The 27432-nt window shown below is 34.4% G+C and overlaps 1 protein-coding gene across 1 annotated transcript; it reads right to left on the bottom strand.

Moving 5' to 3' along the window:
- Window positions 1–20999: 20999 nt before the first annotated feature.
- On the bottom strand, window positions 21000–22500 carry MS3_00004964 (uncharacterized protein; the record flags this gene model as incomplete). The annotated part of the gene is made up of 1 exon (XM_012938789.2): window positions 21000–22500. The coding sequence occupies one exon, from the start codon at window positions 22498–22500 to the stop codon at window positions 21268–21270; it is 1233 nt and encodes a 410-aa protein (XP_012794243.1). The 3' UTR covers window positions 21000–21267.
- Between the last annotated feature and the right edge of the window lie 4932 nt (window positions 22501–27432).

Here is a 27432-nt window from a genome sequence, read left to right as displayed (position 1 = left end):
GTGCACCTATTCAACATAGTTGCAAATATGACTCATCAACTATGTTCTATAATGTGTTACATTTTACTTGAGAGTACCATCAACAGTCTTTAAAAAGCTCGGCTAACAATAGTCAGTTAACTCGTTTAACATGTTGTAACTCTTTAAATGCATAGTTCTTCAAATTACGGAAGTGATAGGGATGAGGATAGAATAATCTGTATTCAAAATAGAGAAGAAATGTTATCACTTTTTCTAACGTCTAAAATGTAAAATTAGTTAGTTTGACCCATGAAATATTTTATCTCCAATATTTTCATTGTTCACTAAGTGGGTGATACCTACCACTTTCAGTCATTTTCTTGTTTATTCGGTGATTGGATGCTGGATATTAAAGTGTCATTTTTTCCAAAGATTTAATTTCAACTATCTGCCTTGAACATATCGCGATGCAGGGCAACGCCAAATGTCAGGTAAAAAAAGAACACGAACAGTAAACATTAGGACTTGAAATAAAACTTTAATTGAAATTACACTCTGATGTACAGTATTTACCCGACAAAAGAATGGAAAAATGACTGGAAGTTCAATGTAAAACATACCCAGTGAACATTGAAAACGTTGTGGATAAATTCGGCTAATATGTTTTTGAATGTATATCCCTGTATCATTTGCACTTTTACAGATTAAATAAATGTATTAATTCTAAGATGATGTAAATTTACTCTTATTTGTACATATCATCAATATGTACATGAAGTTATACACTTCATTCATTTTAGTGCGTTTATGAGTTGATATTTATGTTTACAGTAATTTAGTTAGGTATAATGAGCGGTAGTTTATTATTAGGACTGTAGTGAACAAGAACACAGGTGTGTGAGCTACTTATATCCACATAAGTAGTATATAACGATGGTCAGACATGAATGTATTTCAGAGGAAGATCGAGAAGGAAAGAACGAGAACGGAAAACAATTGGTATGAAAATGCATGAACAATGGAATCTGAGACGATGGACTGGTATTTACAAAAGGAGCAGTCAAGTTTGAGACAAGTGATTGATATTTTGCAAATTAACTATTTACCGTATGGTTCTCAGATTTTAGTGAGATGTTCTGTAGTTATGTACTAACATGCATTTGATTGTCCCCACTCGTGTTCTTGTTCACAACAGGACTATGTATACTTACTCCACCTATAAAAATGAACCTTTGGGGAAGTGGAATTTCTTTTTTGATTTACCAGTCTTACCCCTTTGATCTCATATTGTTCCATTCTCTTAATAATCAAGATCTGTGTATATTAACTCTATTTAATTTGTTATCTCAAATAAACCACCCTTCTATGAAGCTTTTATCTATCATCTAAGATTTCCAAGTAAGAAAGTCACCTGGCCACTAGGTCATATGTGTAATCTGTATTCACTAAATAATTGATTTATAGCACTTTAATACTGTCCTAATTGCAAGGTTTTTTAAAAAAACTCATTAACCGTTGATATTAGATGGTGGTTGGAGGTAGTCAACAGAAATCTCTGGACTCGGGTTTTGTGCTACTTGGCACTCGTCAGCAAGGTGTACCTGTAATCTTGAGGGAATTGGTGCTCCCTGACGGATTCGATCCCGTGTCACCCAGCTTCAAATTCAGAGACGTTACCGCCGAGGTATCCGGGCCGCGACCGACCTCCTGTAGGACTGAGATGTAATCACAATTGATTGATCACTGGGTGGTGATCAGTGTCATGTGTGTCAATTCCTGTCGACTACCTCCAACTACCATCTAATCTCAATGTATAGTGCACACAGTGTCGAGTCACCTAGACTGGTGGCCACATTGCAACTTGGTCGATAGCATTCGATCTGCACTAAATAAAGACTTGACACACATGACATTGATCACCACCCAGTGATCAATCAATTGTCATTAACTGTCTCAATTATCTTTTACTCATCACAAATTACAATACTGCAAATGTCCTAGTTATGAGAATAATGAGATTTCTGATTTAAAGTGCTTTGTAGTCTTGTATAAACACGTAAATTTTCGAGTTCAATCATAATAAAATAAAAATTAATAAGAAGATACTTGACTGGGCTTCTTGGTCTTCTGATTTGTAGATTGGATATGGACAAGAATTTTAACTGAACAATCAATCATTTATGTAAACGGCTGTTGTGTTAGTCAACTCTTTGTTAGTAGGCCCAGACAAATGTATAGCCTCATTACCAGTGCATTTTCAATAAAATAGACAGAAGTGAAGCTTTATTACACATTAATTTTTATTGTTCATTTTCATTTGGAATTAATCATTGATCAGATTAATTTAAGTATTGCATTGTATAAATGACAATGTCACTGTCAGAACGAAACTTCAACTATATTTAAATATTTATATCATTGAAATCACAAGTTGATCTAAGCTAGATCAACATTAAAAATCTGGGAGCACTGGAACTCCTTGATAATCGAACCCAGAACCATCGATCTCGTACATACGCATAACCTCTAAGCCGCTAAGCCAGGACCCAATGGTGTTAATGTCCATCTTCAACCACTCCATGATATCGCACTACCATCTTCCATTATCTTCAGTGGGTAACTGCCTCACGCCCGACACGGTTAAGCATTTTTGGTCACAGCTTCTCACTAGAACTCCGAGAATCATCTCTGGAATCTAGTCACTATTAAACACATGATAATTACAAATATAGAGTTGTGGAGATTATTGAACTTTTATTGAGATCATAAACCGATTAATGTTGTACTCAGCGGTCTAGAGGCTATGCGTACGCTCGAGATCGATGATTCTGGGTTCGATTATCGTGTGAGGGATCGTGTATACGCCCTACTAAAGTCTCATACTAAGAAAAAAATTCTCATTCAGTGCTTCCAGGTTTTTAATATTGATCTCATTTAGATCGACTCATGATTTCAATAATATAAATATTTAAATATAGTTGAAGTTTGTTCTTACAATTACATTGTCGATGTTTAGTAAACTAAGATAATTCTGAAGGTAAGAACATTACGTTATTCTGTATCAAAAAAACATGTAGAAAAACAGCTCAATGTACAGTATCAATAATGCTATAACACTTGGAATTTCTAGTGATTATTTAATATGTATAGTGGGTTTGGTCAATGATTATTTCTAAATCTCTTAAAATTGAAATTCTTCAATCTTATACAGTAGTACCATTATTTTTGCTGCTTCAAATGAGTAACTCCAATTAAGACTAGTTGTAGATAATTTATAGTTAATTGCAAATGTGAACTCTGTTATAAATATCTGGCATGTGTCGTTCGACCCCATTGTGTACATATCGGTTATATTTGGTCAGTAGTTTTACTACTTGTACTATATTATCGGGAATCACTGCAATTCCCACGATGAAAAGTAAGGACACGAAAGACTAGTGAAATGAAGATTAATTGACTTTTCAAAAACACGTTTTCAAACAGGTTCATATATCATATCCAATATCACGTCATCATTAGACCAAAAAACACATTCATTAATATACTAATCTTCACATACAATAATATCACGTAGGGGAAAATATGTAGAGTTACTGTAAAAACACATACTGTATGTAGTTCATCTAAATTGATACAAGGAATATAAGTGTCGTATTGAAAGAAAGTTTATATTTGTCATGTTAAACGAATTTTATACTGAATCGTTATAAGAAAATAATGACCTCAAAACGTTACACTGAACGAAGTTTGCACCTGTGACTTTGGCCGGAAAAAATATTGGCACACATAATGCCCATTCTTTTATCCCATCATATTAATAACTCATGTTGATTTATCGAATAGATAGTTTGCGGCTAACAGTAGGATCTAAGATGGATGTTGCTTTAGACTTGAAACCTATCGATTGCATCAACTTACATCCAAGTATTATAAACTTGTAAGCAAAGATGGATAGTGGTTAGAAGTGAGACTCGTCAACTGGATGTACCTGCATCTCAGAGTTGATGTTCACTCTATCCATCTTTGCTTATAATGATTGTGAATTAAGGCAATATCAAGACAATACGTACAGTATGCACATATGCCGAGAAGAGACTGATCAATTGCAGTCCTAATCATCAATGGGAAGATTCAAGTAAACAATATTACGTGAATTTTACATCCCAGTGTTTTTGTTAGCATTAAGATCTAAAAGGAATGACATTCGCTTCAAGCACTCAAAGTATTATCCACTAACATCAATATTAGGAATCCAAGTACATCCAACCGATGAATGGAATCTAGAATGCTCCATTTTATCCTATTTGAAATTAACCAAATGGAATTAAGTACATCCCAGAGATGATGTTCATTCTAAGACCCCGAATTTAATACAGTTTCCTTCAAATGATTTCGCGTTATTTACTTAACTGCTAAACCTAGATGGCCACTGGTTTGCACAATCGAGTAAATTGTAACTTTATATATATATATATATATATATATATATATATATATATATGAGTAGAGTCTAATGATTCATTCCAAATTCATATTGAATCTATATTGTACATAATCCAAATAGAAAAATATATTTAAAACAATTAATCAACGGAGAATAGATTATTAATACCTAGTTATTAAGGTTAATTCATTCGTATTTAATTTAGTACTACCATACATAGGAGTATAGAGATGATCTTGTCTTCTAATTACTGTAGACTAATTATTCATATTCTTATTATTTACCTTATTTAAAGATAATTTGTATTGCGAGTAATAACATAGAACACATAAATTATATTTTATGTATCATGATAGTTCAACTTATGATTGTTATTATTATGGTCTTTCTTTCATGAATTAGTTAGAAGAATAGATACATATTAGGCTTAAGCATGATATTCATTTTATATGAACGTAATGTTCGAAAGTACTAATTATAATTTTTTTGATACATGAATGGTTTGTATGAACTGTTCAGTTCGGTAATAGACTTTATTATATAGTAACTTCATTAGTATGGAATTTTGGAGATTATTAAGTCTTATTGGGACTCTTTAGTGGTGCACATCCATGACCGTGAGCGTAAGAGTGAAACCCAGGATCTTTGGTCGCTCAAGTGAATACTTAGCCATCGTGTTCTGATTCTGAAATGTATTTTAAATTGATTAAAAATATCATTGATTTGATAGATAAACTACTTAAATTTATTTATCATATTAAACGTTGGAACATAAATAAATAAAAGTCAGGAATACAATAATTACGTTATTTTGGGTTTTACCAGGGTTGACTCTGCGAAATTTCCAAGTATTTTTAAATCTTACTGATATTAAATTAAGTAGCATTAATAAACGACTGAGTAAATGTAAGTATCATTCAGTGTTTTTCATTGTTAACGCAAACTTGTGGTATTTAGAAGTCAATTAAAATTATCATGCATTTTAATGTAACATCATGTGACTGACATTAACTGCTAAATGAACATGGAGTGTATGAGCAAATTTTTTAGTTGTTATCAAGAAATAGATCTAATTTATTAGAAATACGTTTTGAGAACAGCTTCTCGACAATCTAACAGTGTTCAGTCATTTCGAGAACGTGACAGTTTTCCTTGAATAAGTTGACGTTATATTGAGAATTGACTGAGATTCAAAATATTATCTGTTGAACATTGTTTCAACAACACATTAAAATTTCTATGTTTGAGTCCATTTAGAGTCATAGATGTGAACACCTACATAATTCTATGTTTTCCCTGACTCTGTAATCGATGTCAGTCATTGAAGAGATCCACTTCAAACAAATTAATTTCATTTATCCTGAAAATTTACGGATTTGAAAAAAAACAAGTCCATTTTCATAATGATATTTATCAAAACTTCTATCACTGATAATGACATAACTCGTACTTCTACTACTAATCCTAGTACTATATTCCACTGTAAAACCACTGATATTTAAGTGATCTTGAAGACTAATAGAATTCATTTCAATATATGCGATACATGAATATATTTTATCACATAAGGTATAAACTATGTACAATTAAAATTGATAATGGCAAGAATGACATCTACTGGTGTAATGAACAAGAACCCCATTGGGGACAATCGAATGTATTTCAATACAAAATTACAGAATCTCTTAGTAAAATCTGAGAACCATACAGTAAATACTTTACTTGCAAAATGTTAACCAATCATCTCAGACTTCATTGTTCCTTCCTTTCCACACAAATAATCCTCTGTTCTTGTTCTTTTTTCTTTGATGTTTTTAACCTTCTACCACCAAGTATTTCACTTTCAACCGATGACAAATACTACTTATATCTATCGACATTAATAGCACATATCACATTGGAACCATAAACAGATTTTATTAACAGGTTTCATTAATGATTATTCATACTTACATTGGTAAATACTAACTGTTTCTAAGATTTAAATGAAGTTGTAAACTGCTTTTAAAAAACAAAAAAAAGTAATCCAAGTTTATGATAAATCTTAAAAGTAGATTAGAATGCAAAATATTTTTAAAATCTGATACAATGAAATCAGTGAACTCAAATTAAGTTGGTCTCTTCTAAGTTTAACAGTATCACAGTAAATGAAATTGTGTACGGGTACAAGTTGATGAAATTTTAGTTAGTGAATGTCTATGAAATGCAATAAGTACATTTCTTCTGATTTGGAATTCTTATTATCAGAATGGGTTTTGTGGAGATTTTTAGAAACTTCACTGGTTGAAATCATGAGTCAATTAAAGTTAGACCACCATGGAAAACCTGGAGGCACTGGACGGCCGTTCCGTCCTAGTATGGGACTCCTCATCAGTGCGCATCCGCGATCCCGCCCCCGCGAAACTCGAACCCAGGACCTATCAGTCTCGCGCCTGGCGCTTAACCAACTAGACCACTGAGCCGGCATCCAACGGTGTTAATGTCTAACTTAAACCAATCCACGAAGTTGCGCTACCGTACACCATTGTCTTCTGTGAGTTCCTATCTCACAACAAACCTGGTTGAACTCCACTGGTAACGGCTTCTCACTAGAACTTCAGGAAATGCCTCTTGAAGTCAGCCACTAGTGAGCAGATGATTATTATTATCAGAATAGGTTTTGTGGAGATCTCGCGGGGGGGGGCGGGATCGTGGATGCGCATTGCTAAGGAGTCCCATACTAGAACGAAACGGCCGTCCAGTGCTTCCAGGTTTTCCATGGTGGTCTAGCTTCAATTGACTCATGATTTCAACCAGTGAGATTTGGAATTCATCAACTGAATGTGATTGTGTTCCACTGTTATTATTAAATTAACAGCCTAATGAAAAACACATTAACTTTAAAGATGATAACTGGTGAATTAGTGTCTTAGAGAGAATACAACAATGGGATACAGGAACAGCTAGATGATAAAGTGCAGATTCAATGAAATAAAAAATGTTTTAGGTTTCACAGTTGACTACTACTTAAAACGTAATATTTGAATTGATCTTTAACTGATTATTAACATTGATCAAAAGGTCATATTGAGTAGAATATATACTTGAAACCAAACTTCATAACTGTTTTCTATTGTTTACACGTAATAACAATGTCTATCAGTTTCTATGATGAAAATTAATGATTCTTTACTTAATCTTGACATATATACAATATATATCCATTAACATAATCATTTTGTTAGTTATATCGTGTATAAACATGTTTAGATAATGTTTCTAGTTGATTCATTCACTGTTTCACTTACTAATGTAACCTTAATAATAAGTATTCTATTCCTCTGTTGTTTTTCTGCGTTTATTTCACGTTTCCAATTGTGTGCCAAACTTTTGTTTGGAACTTACCTATATTGTGATAATCAATAATGATCAAGTTTTGGTCTTGTGTTGTGTAGTTTTCTCTTATATGAATTGTACCTAAACCACAATAGCCACAGAGTAGATTAGAATACAGGACAAATTTGAGAGAAAAAAAAAAAACCTGGTGAGAAAGACCCTGGCATTGACTTTAATGATAGATTCTTGTCGAATCAAAAAGAATATCATAATGTTACATTTAACTTTTGATAGATTTGTCTTGAATAAAGTAGTAAATGGTTGTTAGAAGAGTATGAAAAGAAGTGTACGTGTGTATACAGGAGTCTAAAAGAGAAGGGAAAGCTTGATTTGACTATACATTCAACACATATAATGTACTTGCATTTCAATAAGTAAATAACTTGCAACAATTAGCGATGAACAATTATGAAACCAAAGTAATCTGAAACTTGAATGTATCAGTATCCACACCAACACTCGAATTCAGGCATATCGAGCTGACAAGTCTAAAATAGGACGAAATAAGCATCCTGGATTTTATAGTTAATCACGATCCATCTATTTAATAAAAAACTTGGTATATTGAGGCAATCTGTACAGAATTCACATGTACAGAATGAAGCTGAAGAAAATTCATTCCAGAAAATCAACAGTGGGATGACACAAACGACCACAAATTAAGTTTTCTAAGTTTGTTGTTCTCAGCACTTTCAGTCATTTCTTCCGTTTAGTTAGCAGATGAGTCTTGGACATTCAAGTATAACTCTCATTCAAGTTTTCATTTCAAGAATTTGGAAGTTATCGTGAACTGACTATTAGTAACATGTCGGTGTAACATAGTCTAATATGCCTAATGAAAAAGTTAGGGCTTGAATGAAAATAGCATTATAATATCTTGCACGTGTCTACTAAATGAGCAAAAACTTGACCAAAAATACTGAATACAATAAATAAAATGAACATTGGAAATGTTCTGTATCACTTCAATTATATTTACAGTGTCTAGATTCAGAATGAATGCCCACATGTTCTAGTGGAAACTAGTAACTTCAAGAACTATACACATTGGGTATTGAAATAGCTACCAATTGATGTTATTCTGTTAGAACTGTACTATTTCGTGAACGGACTAAATTGTGTAAATGTAAGCTACGAGATTGTGAATCTGTCGTCTAAAGGTATAATGTGTTCGTTGGGTAAGCTGATACATCCCAGATTTGATGTTAAGCAAATAAGTGATTGTAAACTTTCGCAAGGTTTCAAACTAAAACATAATAATTCAGTTTTTAGTAGTTTCTCCAGGTGATGTTAATTTATGAAGCATTTACATTTAAATAATGAATATATGAACATATTTGTATGTATATGGATTATTTAGTGAGGAAATCATCAGACTACATCACGAGGCAAGCCCTAAATTGAAATCCTGAAAGGAAGCGAAAAAGAGGAAGGCCGAAAAACACTATGTCGGGAAATGGAGGCAGATATGAAAACGATGAATAGCAACTAGAATCAACTGGAAATGATTGCCCAGGACAGGGTTGGATGGCGAGTGCTGGTGGTCGGCCTATGCTCCTCTACGAGGAGTAACAGGCGTGAGTAAAAAAGGATTATTTAGTATTATGATTTGCAGAGCTCCAAAGTAACATTCAAAGCGTTAGTTCACAATGGAATAATATGAATATAATTTATGACAATACCATACTTAGCAATAAATTATGAGTAGTTTACTAAATTTAGGAAAAGATTTTATTGTTTGCCTTTTCCTTCTTTCTACGTTCTAGAATACTCCCAACAATGTAGCGTACTATTTGCATTTTAAAACTTCGGTAAAACCTTAAACAAATAATGGATAAATTAGGAAAACTATAGGTTGTGAAAATATTCAGATTATTGAGTTCCTTTTACTGTAAAGAATAAACTGAACTGAAGTGATTATTTTACGTAATTCATTTCTTCTTGAGATTATGACCATCACTGGAAACCTGGAAGTTATGGTGGTCTAACACTGACCGATTCATGATCGCAGTAAAAACACAACAATCTCCACAAACTTATATTGATAAGTTATTTTGTCTATAAAATCAAGTGAACTCTTAATTCATTAAAGGTATACTATATTTCTGTAAATCTTTTTTGTACAGCTCTTTTAAAGTGCAGCATAGTTACTAGTCTAAGTAAACTGGTGTTGGATTTATCATGTTTCGGTGTTAATTGGTTGTAAATAGGTCGTATAAAATCCTAGACCTGGGTCTTTTGTTAGTTGACACGTCAACAGAGTGTACCTGAAATCTTAAGGGAATTGATGGTCCTCAGAACGAACTGTATAGTGGCAAAGTTTCTGAGTATGGAGCTGAGTGAGCCCTTGTCGACCTCTTTTGACAGCAAAGGTTTCCTCAAAAGTGCAAATATAGTGAATGAAAACTCAAGTACGGTAAACCAACTTATTGTTTCACACAACATCAAACAATAGTTTTATAAAATATAAAAATCATGCATTAAATACATCATTTAAATATCTTCCTCCAATCGTCTCTTACATACTTCACCGTTCTTGTGATCCTGTTATTATTCTGATTACTCTTCATCTTTCTTCCTCTTCTTTTCATCTCACTCTTCTGCTAATAAGCGTCCTATTCTTGATTCCTGCTACATACATATCTGCCTTAGTGACAAGTCGTAATTAGTACGAAATCTAAGTCATCCAGAGTTTCTTATCGACTAACTCCAATCACCAAATTAAGGTTTAATTTATAAATTCAAATAAGTCCCGTGAATATATATAAACTTTAAAAATACATTAGCCTCTGATAAATTTATTCATAAATAAAATAATGCAGTAATAATATTTAGTGATCTAGTTTATTATCTTGACAAGTAACCAAAGTACAACATGATCTGACATGTTGATAAATAAGAACACTAACTAGAAAACTATGGGACTAAGAGCGAGGGAGAGCACTTACAAGTAAATAAATTAAAAACTTACTATCACTTTCATTGTTATTGACAATATGAAGATCAAACCAAGTTATGTAATACATAACAATATCATGTTGACTAGTCATTTGTATATCATCATAATTTGCACATATATATTACAACATAATCATGTTGATTAATAAAGCCAAGTTTTGTTTAGTGGTATCTTTAAGTAATTCTTTACAGAAGTATTATCAAAAGGTATTTTGTGAAGATTGTAGTTATTTCAATAGTTGAGATCATGAATCAATTAAATCTAGGCCACCATAGAAAACCTGGAAGCATTGGACGACCGTTTCGTCCTATTGTGAGACTCCTCGGCAGTGCGCATCCACGACTCCGCCTCGTGGGATTCTAACCCGGGATCTATCAGTCTCGCGCGCGAGATTGTAGCTCACTGATGACAGTGGTGAACGATGACGCAATTTCGTGGATTAGTTGAAGTTAGACATTAATACCGTTGGATAGCGGCTCAGTGGTCTAGAGGTTGGGCGTTCGCGTGCGAGACTGAAGGCTCTGGGTTCGAATCCCTTGAGCGGGGTCGTGAGTGCGCACTTCTGAGGAGTCTCATAATAAGAGGAAACGGCTATCCAATGCTTCCACGTCTTCAATGGTAGTCTAACATCAATCGGTTCATGATCTGAACTATAGAAGTATTATTGTTGAAACTGTGTAAAAGATAAACTATTTACCAAATACTGTTATGCAATGAAATAGCTCAATGAAACAATATTCTACAGTAAATTTACTTCCAAAACTGTATAAATATTTGAAAACTTCAAATAGTTAATTTACGAACTAGGTTTTACATTTATCAGATTGCTAATCGCATAGTTTATACTCTAAATATTGATTATTAAAGTTGGATTTGTAGTTTACCAAAACCAAGGTCAGAATTTTCAATACAAATGTCAAGGCAGTTCTACTGTATGAGACGGAAACCTAAGGAACTACGGAAGCCATCATCCAGAAGATACAAGTGTTTATTAATAGCTGTCTACGGAAAATACTTTGGATCCGTTGGCCAGACACTATCAGCAACAACCTACTATGGGAGAGAACTAACCACAAGACAATGGAGGAATAAATCAGGAAGAAGCATTGGAAGTGGATAGGACACACATTGAGGGAAGCACCCAACTGTGTGACAAGGCGAACCCTCACATGGAATCTTGAAGGTCAAAGTAGAGGAGGAACACCAAAGAAGAAAACATCACGTCAAGAAATGGAGACAGACATGAAAAGAATGAAACAAAATTGGATAGAACTGGAAAGGAAGGCCCAGAACAAAATGGGTTGGAGAATGCTGGTTGGCGGCCTATGATCTATTGGGAGTAACAGGCGTAAGTAAATAAGTAAGTAAGTAAGTTTACTAGATAATTATTGGGAAAGTTTATGAAATGAGAGAAACATGTGTAACCAACTCATTAGATATAATACTTTTATGAGTACAATTAATCAATAAAATATGATTGAACAAGGAGTGAAATATTGTGAACGATAAGTAAGAGTTTTGACTAGTAATATATCTTGTTAAATAATAATTATTATGAATATTAGATTTCATTTCGTAAATATACTATTAACATATCTGTTGTAAAGATGAACTTAGTTACACCACTTACTAATGGTACTACTTTCATTAAAGGAGTGAGTTAGATAAGAGAACAGGATTATTATTGTAAATGAGAAGGATTCGTATACTTCATTTCTTATCACATCCCAAGTATTCTGGCTAGTGATGCTCATTAGTTAATCAAACTAAATTAGAGTTTTAACCTGTAACTTCATGTCTGAAAGTCTAAAGTCTTTATCATTGAATCGGTCCCTATTTAGTTTTCATAATTTTGAGGTTAAGTTCTAATTACGTAAATAGAATATTAGATAAAATCTATTTATTCATTTCACATCTAAGTCTAAATAAATACGGGTATGAAAATAACAATAACAGTTTTTGTTAATGAATAACGGTAGATTTGATAGTTATAATTTGTAAAGGTGTTAGGTTGTACTGCTAATGATTTAAAAAGCTTGAGAAATACATCTAATGGCATAATTTATGTTACTCATACAGTATTATATTAAGGTCAGTTATCAAAGCTAAAAATGATGGCTATTTGAATTTATATCAGTAGCAGTAGACTTTTACTTAGTACGACTATAAATGGAATATGAATATCTTAAAGGGAATCTTAGATTTTCAGACGAAATTGTATGCCTCAGAAATTATTAGCCTTGAATAATAATAATAATAATAAGGTAAACAGAAACATATGGTACATACCCTTGTTATACGATGGAACATAATGCTTAATAACTTGATTAAAGTCTATACTATATGAAAGCAGTCGATCACCACTGCCAGACCGTTTTGTAATTGATTAAGTCGATATGTATAGAAAAGAATAACTATGTGTATAGTTTGCCTTCAATTTTTCAGTAACAAATTTGGACCACTTATCAAATTCGATTATTAGAAAAGAATCCATCAAACTTTAAATTATACACTGACTGACATTTCAAAATACACAAAATTCACAGATTTAATTATCTAATTTTATGGATTCGTTCATTAGTCGTCTGAGAAGGCTAATTACAACATACCACAAGTATTGTAAGGTTATAATGAAGTTATTCTAAGTTTTTCATTGGAATTACGAATCAATTTAATTTAGACAATCAGTGAAAATATGGAAACAGTGGAATGCTATCTCGTCCTAGTATGGAATTCCTCAGCAGTACGCATCCACGCTCCCGCTACCGGTTTTCGAACCCAAGATCTCAAATCCCATGAGCGAACACCTTACCTCAAAACTATTGAGCTGCGACCCATTTGTTCACGAGTTCACCCTCAATCAATCCACGATACTGAGCGGCCACCTTTCAGTCTTCAGTAGGGACCGTTCCTACACTCGACATAGTTTAACCCTACTGATTATGGCTTGTTACCGAAACTCTGGAAATTTTTTCCTCGAAGTTAATTACTAGTAAGCACATGATAATTGTTAGTATGGGGTTTTGGAGTTAAGTGAAGCCACGAACTGATCTAAGTTAGACAAAAGGTAAACTCCGTAAAATTGAAAGAGACATTTATGATAAATATATCGTTTCATGCTAAGAACTAATGTTATGAATTCAGTAACATTTTCAAACCATTTCATAGGTGATTTTAACCATAAAGAAATAATTTTCTATGGACCAATTCTAAATTTAATAGTTGAATCCATAAGTCAATTAAAGTTAGACCACCATGGAAAACCTGGAAGCACTGAATGGCCGTTTCGTCCTAGTGTAGGACTCCTCAGCGGCGCGTATCCACGATCCCGCCTAGCGAGATTTGAACCCAGGACTTATCAGTCTCGCGTGCGAGCACTTAAGCACTAGACCACTGTGTTAATGTCTAACTTCGACCAATCCACCCCACCACCCACCATTGTTTTAAGTGAATTACTAACTCTGTTGAACTCCGCTGGTCACTACTTGTCACCAGAACTCCAGGAAATACCTCTTGGAGACCGTCACTATTAAATTACTATAATATCCACAAAAACCCTTCTCTGAATATAGTTCTAAATTGTTTATTTGGCAATGGATAAATTATGAGTAATGTTATATTTCTAAAAATGATCGATTTTGTAAATGTTATCAAACCGAGAGCTAATAAAATGGTTTTCGTTTGTAATATCTACTTAATAACAATTTTCTAAGGTTGTCTACAGATCAGTTTAGATAGATGTAGTTTGTAGATATACTTATCAAGTGAATGCTTGTATAATTGTAATATTAGACATTTTAACTAAATAAAAATTAGAACAATCGTATCACAATATTTTAAAACAGTTTAATATGGTAAAACTGAACAAAGCACTAACTGAACTGTTTGAAAATATAAAAACATTTTATTTAGACCTCAGCTTACTTACTTACTTACGATTAGTACCCCTCGTAAAGGAGTATAGGCCACCTATTAGCATTCTCCATCCAACTACGTCCTGGACAATCCTTTGCACTTATTTCCGGTTTCTATTCATCATTTTGATGTCTGCCTCTGATTCCCGACATAGCGTGTTCATTGGCCTCCCACTTTTCCGCTTCTTTTCAGGCCTGCTTGAATATCTGGGCTACTTGTTCCTGCCATCCGGATATTTCAACAAGTTATATGTTTTATTGTTTAACACAACATTAAGCCAATCGATCACATAACCTATTCAGGTGCGTTTGTAAAACGTTCAGGACATTTCGCTATACAAGTTACAAAAGAGCCCAATCAGAGACATCGTGGTTGCTGGCAATATGCATCGGAAACTATATACATTAATCAGACGTCGATACCTGAACCGTTAACCTCTAACTGGCCACCACTCAATATTTATCGCAAGGGTCAATCAAGAAATAAGGAAACTTGTTAGAATACTTTGTGCTGACAATTCTGTATTGTACCGAAAGCATGATATTGAATAAAGCCAGTAATAATAATAATTCCAAGTTAGGGCTTGCCTCGTGATGGAATTTGGTGAGTTGTTCAATACGTATAATATCCAACTCCGCCTGGAGTCCCTCCGGGGCTACTGCCGGTCCCAAGCCCGGATAAAGGAGGAGGGTTGGGCATGGGGTTAGCGTCCCCATCCCGTAGAAAACTAACTCGCTAAAAAAACGCTAACCAGAAAAAATTATTCAAACCTTTTAAACTCTGCCCTGGGAGTCAGAAGATCTTCATTTAGAAGAATTATGACGCCTCATGATGAAAGCCGAATTCCTTCGGAAGTTACGAGGCCGATGCCCCTTCTGACAACCAGAGCGACCATTTATTTAGGTACATGGAATGTTCGTACAATGTGGGACACCGGAAGAGCCTTCCAGGTTGCTGCAGAAATGAGAAGATACAACCTAGAGGTACTTGGGATCAGTGAAACACATTGGACACAAGTTGGACAACAACGACTAACTACAGGAGAGTTCCTGTTATACTCCGGCCATGAAGAAGAAAATGCACCACATACACAAGGAGTTGCATTGATGCTGTCCAAACAAGCGCAAAATGCACTTATAGGATGGGAATCTCATGGACCAAGGATCATCAAAGCCTCGTTTAAAACAAAGAAAGAGGGTATTTCAATGAACATCATCCAATGCTCTGCGCCTACCAACGACTACAATGAAGACGCTAAAGATCAATTCTACAATAGGCTGCAGTCAATAGTCGAGAAGTGCCCAACAAAGGACCTGACCATTCTGATGGGAGATTTCAACGCCAAGGTTGGAACGGACAACACTGGATATGAAGACATCATGGGACGACACGGGCTTGGAGAAAGGAACGAAAATGGTGAGAGATTTGCAAATCTATGTGCCTTCAATAAGCTGGTCATAGGTGGCACCATATTCCCACATAAACGCATACACAAAACCACATGGGCTTCACCGGATCACTCTACACAAAACCAAATCGACCATATTTGCATCAACAAAACGTTCAGGAGGACTATAGAGGACGTGAGAACCAAGAGAGGAGCTGATATAGCATCAGATCATCACTTACTGGTCGCCAAGATGAAATTGAAACTCAAGAAGCACTGGACAACGGGGCAGACAGTATCACAAAAGTTCAATACGGCCTTTCTTCAGGATACTAACAAACTCAACAAATTCAAGATAGTCCTCAGCAATAAGTTCCAGGCCTTTCATGATCTACTCAATGGAGAAGGAACTACTGTGAAGAGCAACTGGAAGGGGATCAAAGAAGCAATCACTTCAACATGTCATGAGGTCCTGGGTCACAAGAAGCATCATCACAAGGAATGGATCACTGTTGATACACTGGATAAGATTCAAGAAAGGAGGAACAAGAAGGCAGCGATCAATACCAGCCGAACAAGAGCAGAAAAAGCCAAGGCACAAGCTGAATACACGGAAATAAACAAACAAGTGAAGAGGAGCATCAGAACCGACAAACGTAAATATGTGGAAGATTTAGCAACGACGGCGGAAAAGGCTTCAAGAGAAGGAAACATAAGACAATTGTATGACACGACAAAGAAACTCTCTGGAAATCGCCGCAAACCAGAACGACCAGTGAAAAGCAAGGAAGGCGAGGTAATCACCAACATTGAAGAGCAACAAAACAGGTGGGTAGAACACTTCAAAGAACTGTTGAATCGACCAGCTCCACTGAACCCACCCAACATCGAAGCAGCACCCACGGACCTCCCAATCAATGTTGGCCCACCAACAATTGAAGAAATCAGCATGGCCATCAGACAAATCAAGAGTGGCAAAGCAGCAGGACCGGACAACATCCCAGCAGAGGCACTAAAAGCAGACGTAGCGGCAACTGCAAGGATACTCCACATTCTCTTCAGCAAAATTTGGGTCGTTCGAAGTGAAGACCGGCGTTAGGCAAGGTTGCTTACTCTCACCCTTTCTCTTTCTCCTGGTGATCGACTGGATCATGAAGACGTCAACGTCTGAAGGAAAGCGCGGGATACAATGGACATCTAAGATGCAGTTGGATGATCTAGACTTCGCAGACGATCTGGCCCTTCTATCCCAAACGCAACAACAGATGCAGGAGAAGACGAACAGTGTGGCAGCAGCCTCAGCAGCAATAGGTCTCAATATACACAAAGGGAAAAGCAGGATTCTCCGATACAACACAGAATGCACCAATCCAATCACAATTGACGGAGAAGATTTGGAAGATGTAAAAACCTTTACGTATTTGGGCAGCATCATTGACGAACAGGGTGGATCTGATGCAGATGTGAAGGCGCGGATCGGCAAAGCAAAAGCAGCGTACTTACAATTGAAGAACATCTGGAACTCAAAACAACTGCCTGTCAACCAACACCAAGGTCAGGATTTTCAATACAAATGTCAAGACAGTTCTACTGTATGGGGCAGAAACCTGGAGAACTAAAAAAGCCATCATCCAGAAAATACAGGTGTTTATTAACAATTGTCTACGCAAAATACTTCAGATCCATTGGCCGGACACTATTAGCAACAACGCACTGTGGGAGAGAACAAACCAGATCCCAGTGGAGGAAGAAATCAGGAAGAAGCGCTGGAAGTGGATAGGACACACATTGTGGAAAGCACCCAACTGCGTCACAAGACAAGCCCTCACATGGAATCCTCAAGGTCAAAGGAAAAGAGGAAGACCAAAGAACACATTACACCGAGAAATGGAGATAGACATGAGAAAAATGAACAAGAATTGGATGGAACTAGAAAAGAAGGCCCAGGACAGAGTGGGTTGGAGAATGCTGGTCAGCGGCCTATGCTCCATTGGGAGTAGCAGGCGTAAGTAAGTAAGTAAGTAAGTAAGTAAGTAAGCAAGTAAGTAAGTAGAAGAGAAGCAAGCAGTGGGGAGTGAAGAAGTAAGTGCAAGCAAGTAGTGGCAAGGCAGTGAGTAAGGCAAGAAGCAAGTGAAGTAAGCGCGCGGCGCGGCGTGGTGGTGGCGCGCGAGGGGCGCGGCGAGCGAGCAGTGAGCGCGTGCGGGCAGTAGTGCGCGTAAGTGAAGTGAAGAGCAAGTAAGTAAGTAAGTAAGTAAGTAAGTAAGTAAGTAAGTAAGTATGATATCCACTTCAAACGTCTTCTAATTTCCGTTTCAGTTGGAAGCTGGTTGGCTCTCTCCCACAGTAGGCTGTTGCTCATGGTATCTGGTCAACGGACATTGATTATGCTGCGTAGACAATTGTTTATGAATACTTGTACTTCTTTAATGATGGTTGTAGTAGTTCTCTACGTCTCAGATCGGTACAGTAGGACTGTCTTGACGTTCTTATTGAAAATTGTGACCTTGATGCTGGTTGACAGTTGTTTTGAGTTCAATTGTAGGAGTGCGGCCCTTTCTCAACCCTTTTCTTTTACCCGGGCTTAAGACTGGCAGTAACTCTAGAAGAGCTACAGGCTGAATCGAGACATGAACAGGTTATGACATACTATGTACACTACTTATCAAAATTAATGAAATGTGTAAATTTAACATAAATTTGGAGCTAACCTCACTGATATGGTTTATATTTAACTAGTACTGACTATACAGTTATTTTTTTCTTTCAGTGATTCTTTTATTAGACATTGTCTGTGAAACAACACTGTGTCATCTTCTTTAACCAATATGTGTTTATTCAGTCACTTTTTCCAATTATCATCTCACATCTCAACATAGTTCGTACGATGTGGAGTCACTTGAACTGGTAGCCAAATTGTAACTTGATTGACAGAATTAAATTCGTACAAAGAAGGATTTTACATACATGACATTGGTCTCAACTCAGTGATCAATCAATTATAAATTGTTAGTGGGAATTTAGAAGCTTCCACTGGAACTATAAATCCATTTCATCATTTCTTCAATTACATTTCATCGAATTTATTGTTCACTAAAACTGAATCGTATGATTAGTTTGAAACAGTAAATGAAAAGATTAGCTAGATCACACTGTACACTATTTGATGACTAACAGGATGTCATGGGTTTAAGTTTCATATTAACAGCCATTCAGTAAAACCGTTTATTTAAGAACTTGTCAGGGAAAATGCTTCCTGTTAAGAGATTTGGGATTAAGATATTCAGAATCATAATCGTAAATGGTGACGCTAAGCCATGCAAGTACAGCTCAATCCCGTTTAGCAGGAGAACCAGACACTGTATAGGCTTTAACGCTACAATCTGAATAGCACAGCTCAATCCTGTGGCTCAACCACACAGGTACCAAGCACCATGGTGGACCAATATCAATTCTGTTGGACCAAATCACGATTGTTGGTTTGTTAAATAAGTGTTTAGGTCTTTGAAGATTACATTAGCATGCAGAAGAATGAATTGTGCATTTTTGCTTATGCAAACAAATAAGATTTCAAAGAATGAGAATTAAGTATATACACTTGCAAAGTGTAGACATAATGGTATTACATAAAGGTTTTACCGAGCCTAAAAGACTTAAAATTTGGTTGATAAATCCATCTAATAATGAACGAATTCTACAGTATAGAAGTGTGTAGTAGTTTATCATATGGCTTCAAAGTTAATAAAGTATATCATTAAAGCTGAACAATATAATGAATTTATAAATTATACTTAAAACTGATTTAAAATAAAAGTAGTTCCGTTCAGAACTGTCAGACCAGTCAACCGAATAATATCAGTCAGTCAGTAACAACGTAGAACTTCGTACGTACGTACATCAGTTCGAGTTGCCACACCTCATTAGCACAGAGATGCAGTTGTCGATTCAAATCTCGTAGTGGTAGAGGCGGTAAGAGTATAAGCAGTAATCGGGAACATTAGGGTTTGATATCACCCTTAGAAAATAAATCAATATGAACCATTATGTTCTATGAAGCGTTTGAATTATATTTTACATTATGCAAAACTTAAACACCATGGAACTTATTACAAGGAATCGTAATTTTTTTTCCATTCACATGATTAATTGAATTTAGTTAAATAGCTTTTGAAAACCAGATTATTTTGGATACATGTTTCAACCGAAAATGGAAATTTTTAACACTGAACATTTATAACTCAATCAGATACTGAATACATTAATTTATGGTCTCATATTGAGCATGTTGATTTCAGAGCGTTGAATTGGCATTCAACCAAGTAATCTGAAGGTAGAGCTTTTGACGTGAAATCTAGAGGTCCATGATTCGAGCCTTATTAAACTTATCAGTCTTCACTACTGAAAGAATTTCACGTTGAAATTTTTCAGTTGAAATTCTTCAGTTGAATTGTGTTTAAAATCGATAATCTTTAGAGATTTAACAATCTTTATCAACTTTAAAACTTGTTAATAAATGACCATTGAGAGCTAGGAAGGATTGAACAGCTATTTCATTCTAATATGGAACTTCTCACTAGTACACATTTATTATCGAACAGGAGATAGGATCTTAAACCTTCAGTTCCGGATATAAGAGTCTAACTTCTAGACCAATGAATAGGCATGGAAGCGTATATATATTCTAATGATAATGGGTTCGAATCTGGCAGGGGACGACGTCGTGGATGCGCACTGCTAAGGAGTCCCACAATAGAACGAAACGACTGTCCAGTGCTTCCAGGTTTTCCATGGTAGTCTAGCTTCAACTGACTCATGATCTTAACCATTGAAATAACTTTCCATTGAAGGGTCATTCATTCACTGGTTTTCAAATGATAAACAGTGCATTAGTAATATATATAGTAACTAGATCCTGATTTATATTAATTACATAACATAACTATTATTAATATTAATAATAATTATAATAAATAAATAATATATTTATAATGTCCCAATGAGTAGAAAACTTAGACTTTCCAACGTTTCGTGACTTAGTTTAAGCCACTTCTTCAATGAATCACAATGCTAATAACATGATTTATAACAATCCATTATCATAATAGTAAAGAGGTTACTTGTATTTTTCCATTTAATAATAACGAATTAAAGTTACATAGTTACATTCATTATGAATTAAATAACAAAATAAGAATAAAACAACAATAGGAAACAATTTAGTTATTTTTTTTATGATGGTACAATAGAATGCCACATTACGTGTATTTTTGATGGACTTTTAATCATTTCTTCCCATTGTTTTATTCCACTTGCTTGTGATGAATCTAATCCAATATGCACAGTACCTAATACTTGTTTTATATGTAAACGATTCACATGTCTTAATTGGCATAAAACATGAAAATTTTCAATTTGATTCATAATACTACTACTAGTAGTAGTATTAGTAATATTAGTAGTAGTGGCATTGCTATTCTTCAAAGGGATACTAATTTTCTCATTGAAATATGGATTAATTAATTCTTTACGTTTATGCGTTTTTTGACGATAAACAATATGCTTTTTATGTTTTAATATAATTAATATATCTAATTCACGTTGTTTTGATTTAGGTAAATATTCATCTATATTTAATTGTCTACATTCATATATACATACATCAATATGTGGTAAATTATTATTTGGATAATAACCAACACCAATACATAATTCACCAAGACCAAATTTATAAATAGTACCAGCTGTTAACCAACCAGTTCGTTCTATAATATTTCCAGCATATTCACTATAATCTTCATCTTTAAGATATACTTCTAATTTACCAATACTCATATCTTGACATATACTATCATGGGCAAATACTTCATATATAATGACAGTATGATTAACATCATGTTCTTCTACATCATATGTAAATGTTCTTTTCCAAACTGGTCGATTTGTATTCAATACTATATTGGTTCTTTCTTGTTTACCAATAATACGTAAATTATGTCCATCATATTTAGCTAATGTAACTGTTGTATATGGATCTAATGTATCAGAACTGATTGGTCCAATTAAATTATTCGCTTGTAATACACCAACTTTTAATTGTCTACGATCTATATTATATTCTAATGAATATTCAATTGATCCATATTTGTATTGTTCAATATTTTGTGTTAAACCAGGTATTTCATCAACATATATTCCTTTTGGACGTTTACGTAATACTTTTGGAACATATTTACGTCGTATACAAGCACGTATACATAATAGGATAATAATAATAAAGAATAAACAAGCAATACATACACAAATAAATAAAAATACAGCTAATGGTTTATTGATCACATGAAATGATTTAGTTAAGTCAATCACGAATGGATTCGTTTCAAATGATGATGAATTCGATGTTATATTTGTCGCTTCAGTATTATTTAAAGGAATCATAGTACTAGTCATTTCTACAGTAGTCATATTTTATAATATTAATAGATGAATGAAATTAGTCGATCATACATCATCAGATGATGAGTGTAGTCCAAATTAAGAAAAGATGTTGAATATGTTCGATGAAGTACTAAAATCTCATTTGTTTATAGATTGACAAAATGATCATTTATGAAGTGATAATGAGGTTAAATTAATTTCTATGCTTCATACATATTCGTTTCTATGATATTTATCATTTTGTGAACAATATTTGTTTATAAGTAATTGGTTGTTTGTTTCCAACATAAAAAAGTTTATATACACACATAAATACTCCTGTTTTATGGGGGCGTATCTATTCTGGGTTGATTCGTTTATTTTATTATTTTTATTTAATAGAAATAACTGCATCAACCAGTAAAGTGTAGTTTCTGTCCAATCAATAAATGTTTTATGCTTTTTTTTGTTGTTGTGTGCTTTTTTGAGAATTATCAGTATAGGGTTGTGGAGATTATTAAGTTTTTGATTGAGATCATGAACCGATTGATGTTAGATCACCATTGGAAACGTGGAAGCACTGGACGGCTGTTTCGTCCTATTGTAAGACTTTTCAGCAGTGCGCACCCACGATCCCGCTCGCTGGATTCGAAACCAGGGCCTTCGGTTTCGCACGCGAACGCTTAACCTCTAGACCACTGAGCCGGTATCCAACTGTGTTAATGTCTAACCTCAACCAGTTCACGAAGTTGCGCGACCACCTTCCATCGTACTGAGGTCTCTTCGAAGCATTGCCAGTATATTCTGGGACCACCGAGTAAGTAACGCAGTTGTTAGGAAATGGATACTAGGTAAGGATGGCATGCCAACTGATCAAATAGTGAAAATTCACCAATTGAGATGGCTGGGGCATGTGTTACTACGTGTCCACAACCACTGACTGCCTCGATGAGCGATGTTTCATGGTGTAGGAGTAGGTTGGAAGAAAGCTAGGGGCGACCAGACAAAAACATGGTACAAATCCATAAAGTCACTGACAAGTGGACTGAACCATGTTGGTAGATGTAGACTACATAGCTGGGATCCGCGAGATGATAGAAACCGATGGTTAGAAACCTTGAATGATATGGCTCCAAATCGTTTGCAATTATGCAGGTACATCCACTCTTTGTGTTCTCTCGAATTCTTCATGTCCTTTTATTTTTTCTCTTTTCAAATTTATTTCACTGGATCATACTCCTTGAATAAAATCTTCAAACCACAATATTTTCGATTACTGCTTATATTTTTACTACCTCTACTACTATGGGATTTGAATCGACAATTATATCACTGTGCTAATGTATTATGGCAACTTGAACTGGTGTACGTACGTACGAGGTTCTACATTGTTACTGACTGACTGTACTGAGGTAGACACCTGTTTCTACCTGTTTCTACTGGTCACAGCTTCTCACCAGGACTACTAGAATTCCCTCACGAAGCTAGTCGCTAGTGAGTACCTGGTAACTATCAGTAAAGGGTTGTAGAGATTAATAAGTTTTTGATTTAGATATTTATTTTTGGTAAATATTTAACAAAATATATTTTATCTCCATGGATTAACAATTTAATTATAATTTCATTTATAATGGTTTGGATTATTCTGTTGTTGATATTCAGAACTTAATTTTGATTAGCCTTGGTTGAGATATGTGAATCTTGTGTGGAACCAGTTGTTTCACAAGTGTATATAGAATAGATGGATTATGGCTAGCAATCAAATTTAGAGTAGATCGAAATTCAGTTCTGAATATCAACAACGGGATAATTCAACACATTACAAATTAAGTTAATAGCCATACCGGCTGCTAAACTGTATCGGTTGTGTGAAATCAGCAGATAATTAGATTACCCGTGGGTGTTTGAAATAAAATACACTTGATCCTAGTCCTGGAGGAAATGTGAAGAAAGAGATTGTAATTCTCCGTTGTTATAATCAGAACTGCAGTTGATTAGTCTCTCTTGGTACATATAATACCCGAGAGGATTGCCTTGATGTAGCCCTTTGTTACAAGATTTAATGAGACCTAAATCATAATCTGAAAAATTAGTGGTGATTTACATCGGGAACTGATATTTAGGTGGAAAACCGATGAAAATTAGGTGGTGTTTGATAAATGTTTCATTCTGGTTTAACACTTTTAGACAAATGACACTTATCATCCTATTCCAGATCAAATTCGAGAACTCCAGATTTGGCCACGAATACAGTATCATTTAATTGACAACTGATTAGTTGCTGGTTGGCATTTTGAGTTTTGATCAACTTATTAGATTTAGTGATCACTGTTGATTGTCGTTTATGGAAAACCGAAACAATTCAAGCTTGACTATGATCTTCAAAGAGATAAATAAAAAATCCACCTAGATGACTCCCCAACATACGTGGATAGTTAGCACACAATGAATTTCAACTCAATCGTCAAAAGTATCTTGTTAACTGATTGACTTCTAGGTCCTGGATTCTAAATCATTGATAAGGTTATAGGTCTGGATTGTTATAGATCCTCAAACTGTAATGAAGCAGCAGGTCAAATTTATTCAACATCTCTTCAGTCTAGAGTAGTTTGAGACAACATTTACCTAGAAATCATAAAAAAGTCCCCCTTCAAATCCATTTAAATATATGACCGTTACTGAAAAGAAGCTAAATCTAACTGACTCAACAAGAATTATTTATTCAGACGATCATAACTACCACTGAGAATCCTGTATGTTTTCTGAAATCAGCAGTTATTTAACTCTGTGAGATTTTTAAATATCTCATTATTATATATTTTAATAATATTGTCAACATCAACATCGTACATTATAAATGAACGGGAATTCGTTTATTAACCTTTATTCTATAGTAATGGCCAATAGTTCAATTTTAAACTAACACAATCCACTTAAACAAGGATGTCAATCGGATGATGGTTGTAGGTGCCACTTGACACTCGTCAGCAAGGCGTACCTGTAATCTTGGGGAAACTGGTGCTCCCTGACGGATTCGACTCCGGGATCTGCACTAAGAAGGACTTGACTCACATGATATTGATCACCACCCAATTATCAATCAATTGTGAAGGATGTCAATCTTTTCATATTTAAAGTATTATCTTGAGAATGGAATAATAAATTGAGATAAATTTACAAAACAATCCTTACATTATTAATTAGTTTGTATTATAAAATTCACTAATTTTTATGCTGAAAAGTAAGTTAAATCATTGATGGAGGAAAGTGGTGATTTTAAAGAAGTTAAGCTTTGAGTAAACTGAATAGTTACTTGTTATAAAATTTAGGATAGTTATTTCGTTCTAGTCGAGACTCATTAGCTGAATGTACCTAGATACCAATATTTATATTGATATATCGAAGCAATCTTCTCTTTAACAAAGGCGAACCAAATGGATCCATAGATAACAACAACAACGGATTGATCAAACTTGACTAATACCTTTATAACTGTTGAGCAAGTTAGTGATAACCTGAACTCAATATGTTAATCAACATAACGTTGATGTTTAAAAGAAAAGGTACTGAACTCAATTCATAATGTGAATATCAGTACTAGGGTATAGATAAGTCTCAAACAGAACAAAACGTAGGTATTGGGTTCCACGAAATGACTAAATTCTATTTTATTTAGTTAATACTACTATTTATTTTATTTAGTTCTTATTCATTAGCTTTAATACTCTTAGGGTAAAGCAATATCATAGTATGCCTAAGGGAAATTTCTAATAGATTTGATATGATTTATTATTTAATCCTTTGAATTATGGTAAATTTATAATGAAATAGCAAAATATTATGAGTATAGAATAGAATAACCCACATGAAATTTGTTCCCTAAAAACCTAAATGATCCATATATTGATGAGCTCTAACCATATGATATGATAGGGCCTGCATATTTCATATATATAGTAGCTTTAATTACCTGTTTTATAAGCCTTAAATTTTGGTAGAAAGATATAGAATTTCGTATGTATATTCATTCATTTTCAACGTACATGATGAGTTCCACTAAACATGATTAGTACTTACATCCCTAAAACTTCCACAGACTTTCATAATTACAATATTATCTAGTACCTCAGTATATAACGTTGTTCACTTTCACGTAACTGGTAAGATAGCTTTTGAATAAACAATTGATGAAACTCCCGACATTTGATGAAGTTTTAAGCCATTTTATTAAGAGAAAATGAATTTTAATCCAGTTGATAAGTGTATTTAAAGACATTGTTAAGTCCACTCAAGTTTTCAGACCAAACTTATGATCCAGTCATAAAATCTAAAATCCAAATAAATGATTCACTACGGATCAATCTTAGACCACCAATTAAAACCTGGAATCTCTGAACAGCAGTCCACTGCTGAGGAGTCAAATGCTAAGATGAAACGGTCATCCAGTGTTTCCATGTTTCCACCGTTGAACTGATATTGATCGATTCATGATTTTAATGAAATTTAATAATTTCCACAGTCCCATACTGAAAATGATCTTTCTACTGTTATTAATAACTTATTATTATTATTATTAGCTTTATTCAACATTATATTTTTAGTACAATATAGAATTCTCAGCACAAAGTATTTCAACAAGTTTCCGTTTCTTTCTTCTTGATCGGTCCTGCCGATATATATTGGGTGATCGCCAGTTAGATGTTAGAAGTCCAGTAAATGAACATCTGAATAATGTACATTCTTTTCATTGTATATTGCCATCAACCACATTGTATCTTATTGAGTTATTTGTAACTTTGACAACGAAATGTTGTACACTCTTCAAAAATGCACCAGGATATGCTATGCGATTAATAGACATAATGATATATTAAAACAGACAAAAATAGATAACTTGTTGAAATATCGAGATGGCAGGAACAGGTGGCCCAGATGTATTTTATTAATCTCAATTTGTAAGCTTTCTAAGGTGTCTACCCG

Source organism: Schistosoma haematobium, chromosome 3 (assembly GCF_000699445.3).
Source record: "Schistosoma haematobium chromosome 3, whole genome shotgun sequence".
NCBI lineage: Eukaryota > Metazoa > Platyhelminthes > Trematoda > Strigeidida > Schistosomatidae > Schistosoma > Schistosoma haematobium.
This window is presented reverse-complemented; position numbering and strand designations above follow the sequence as displayed.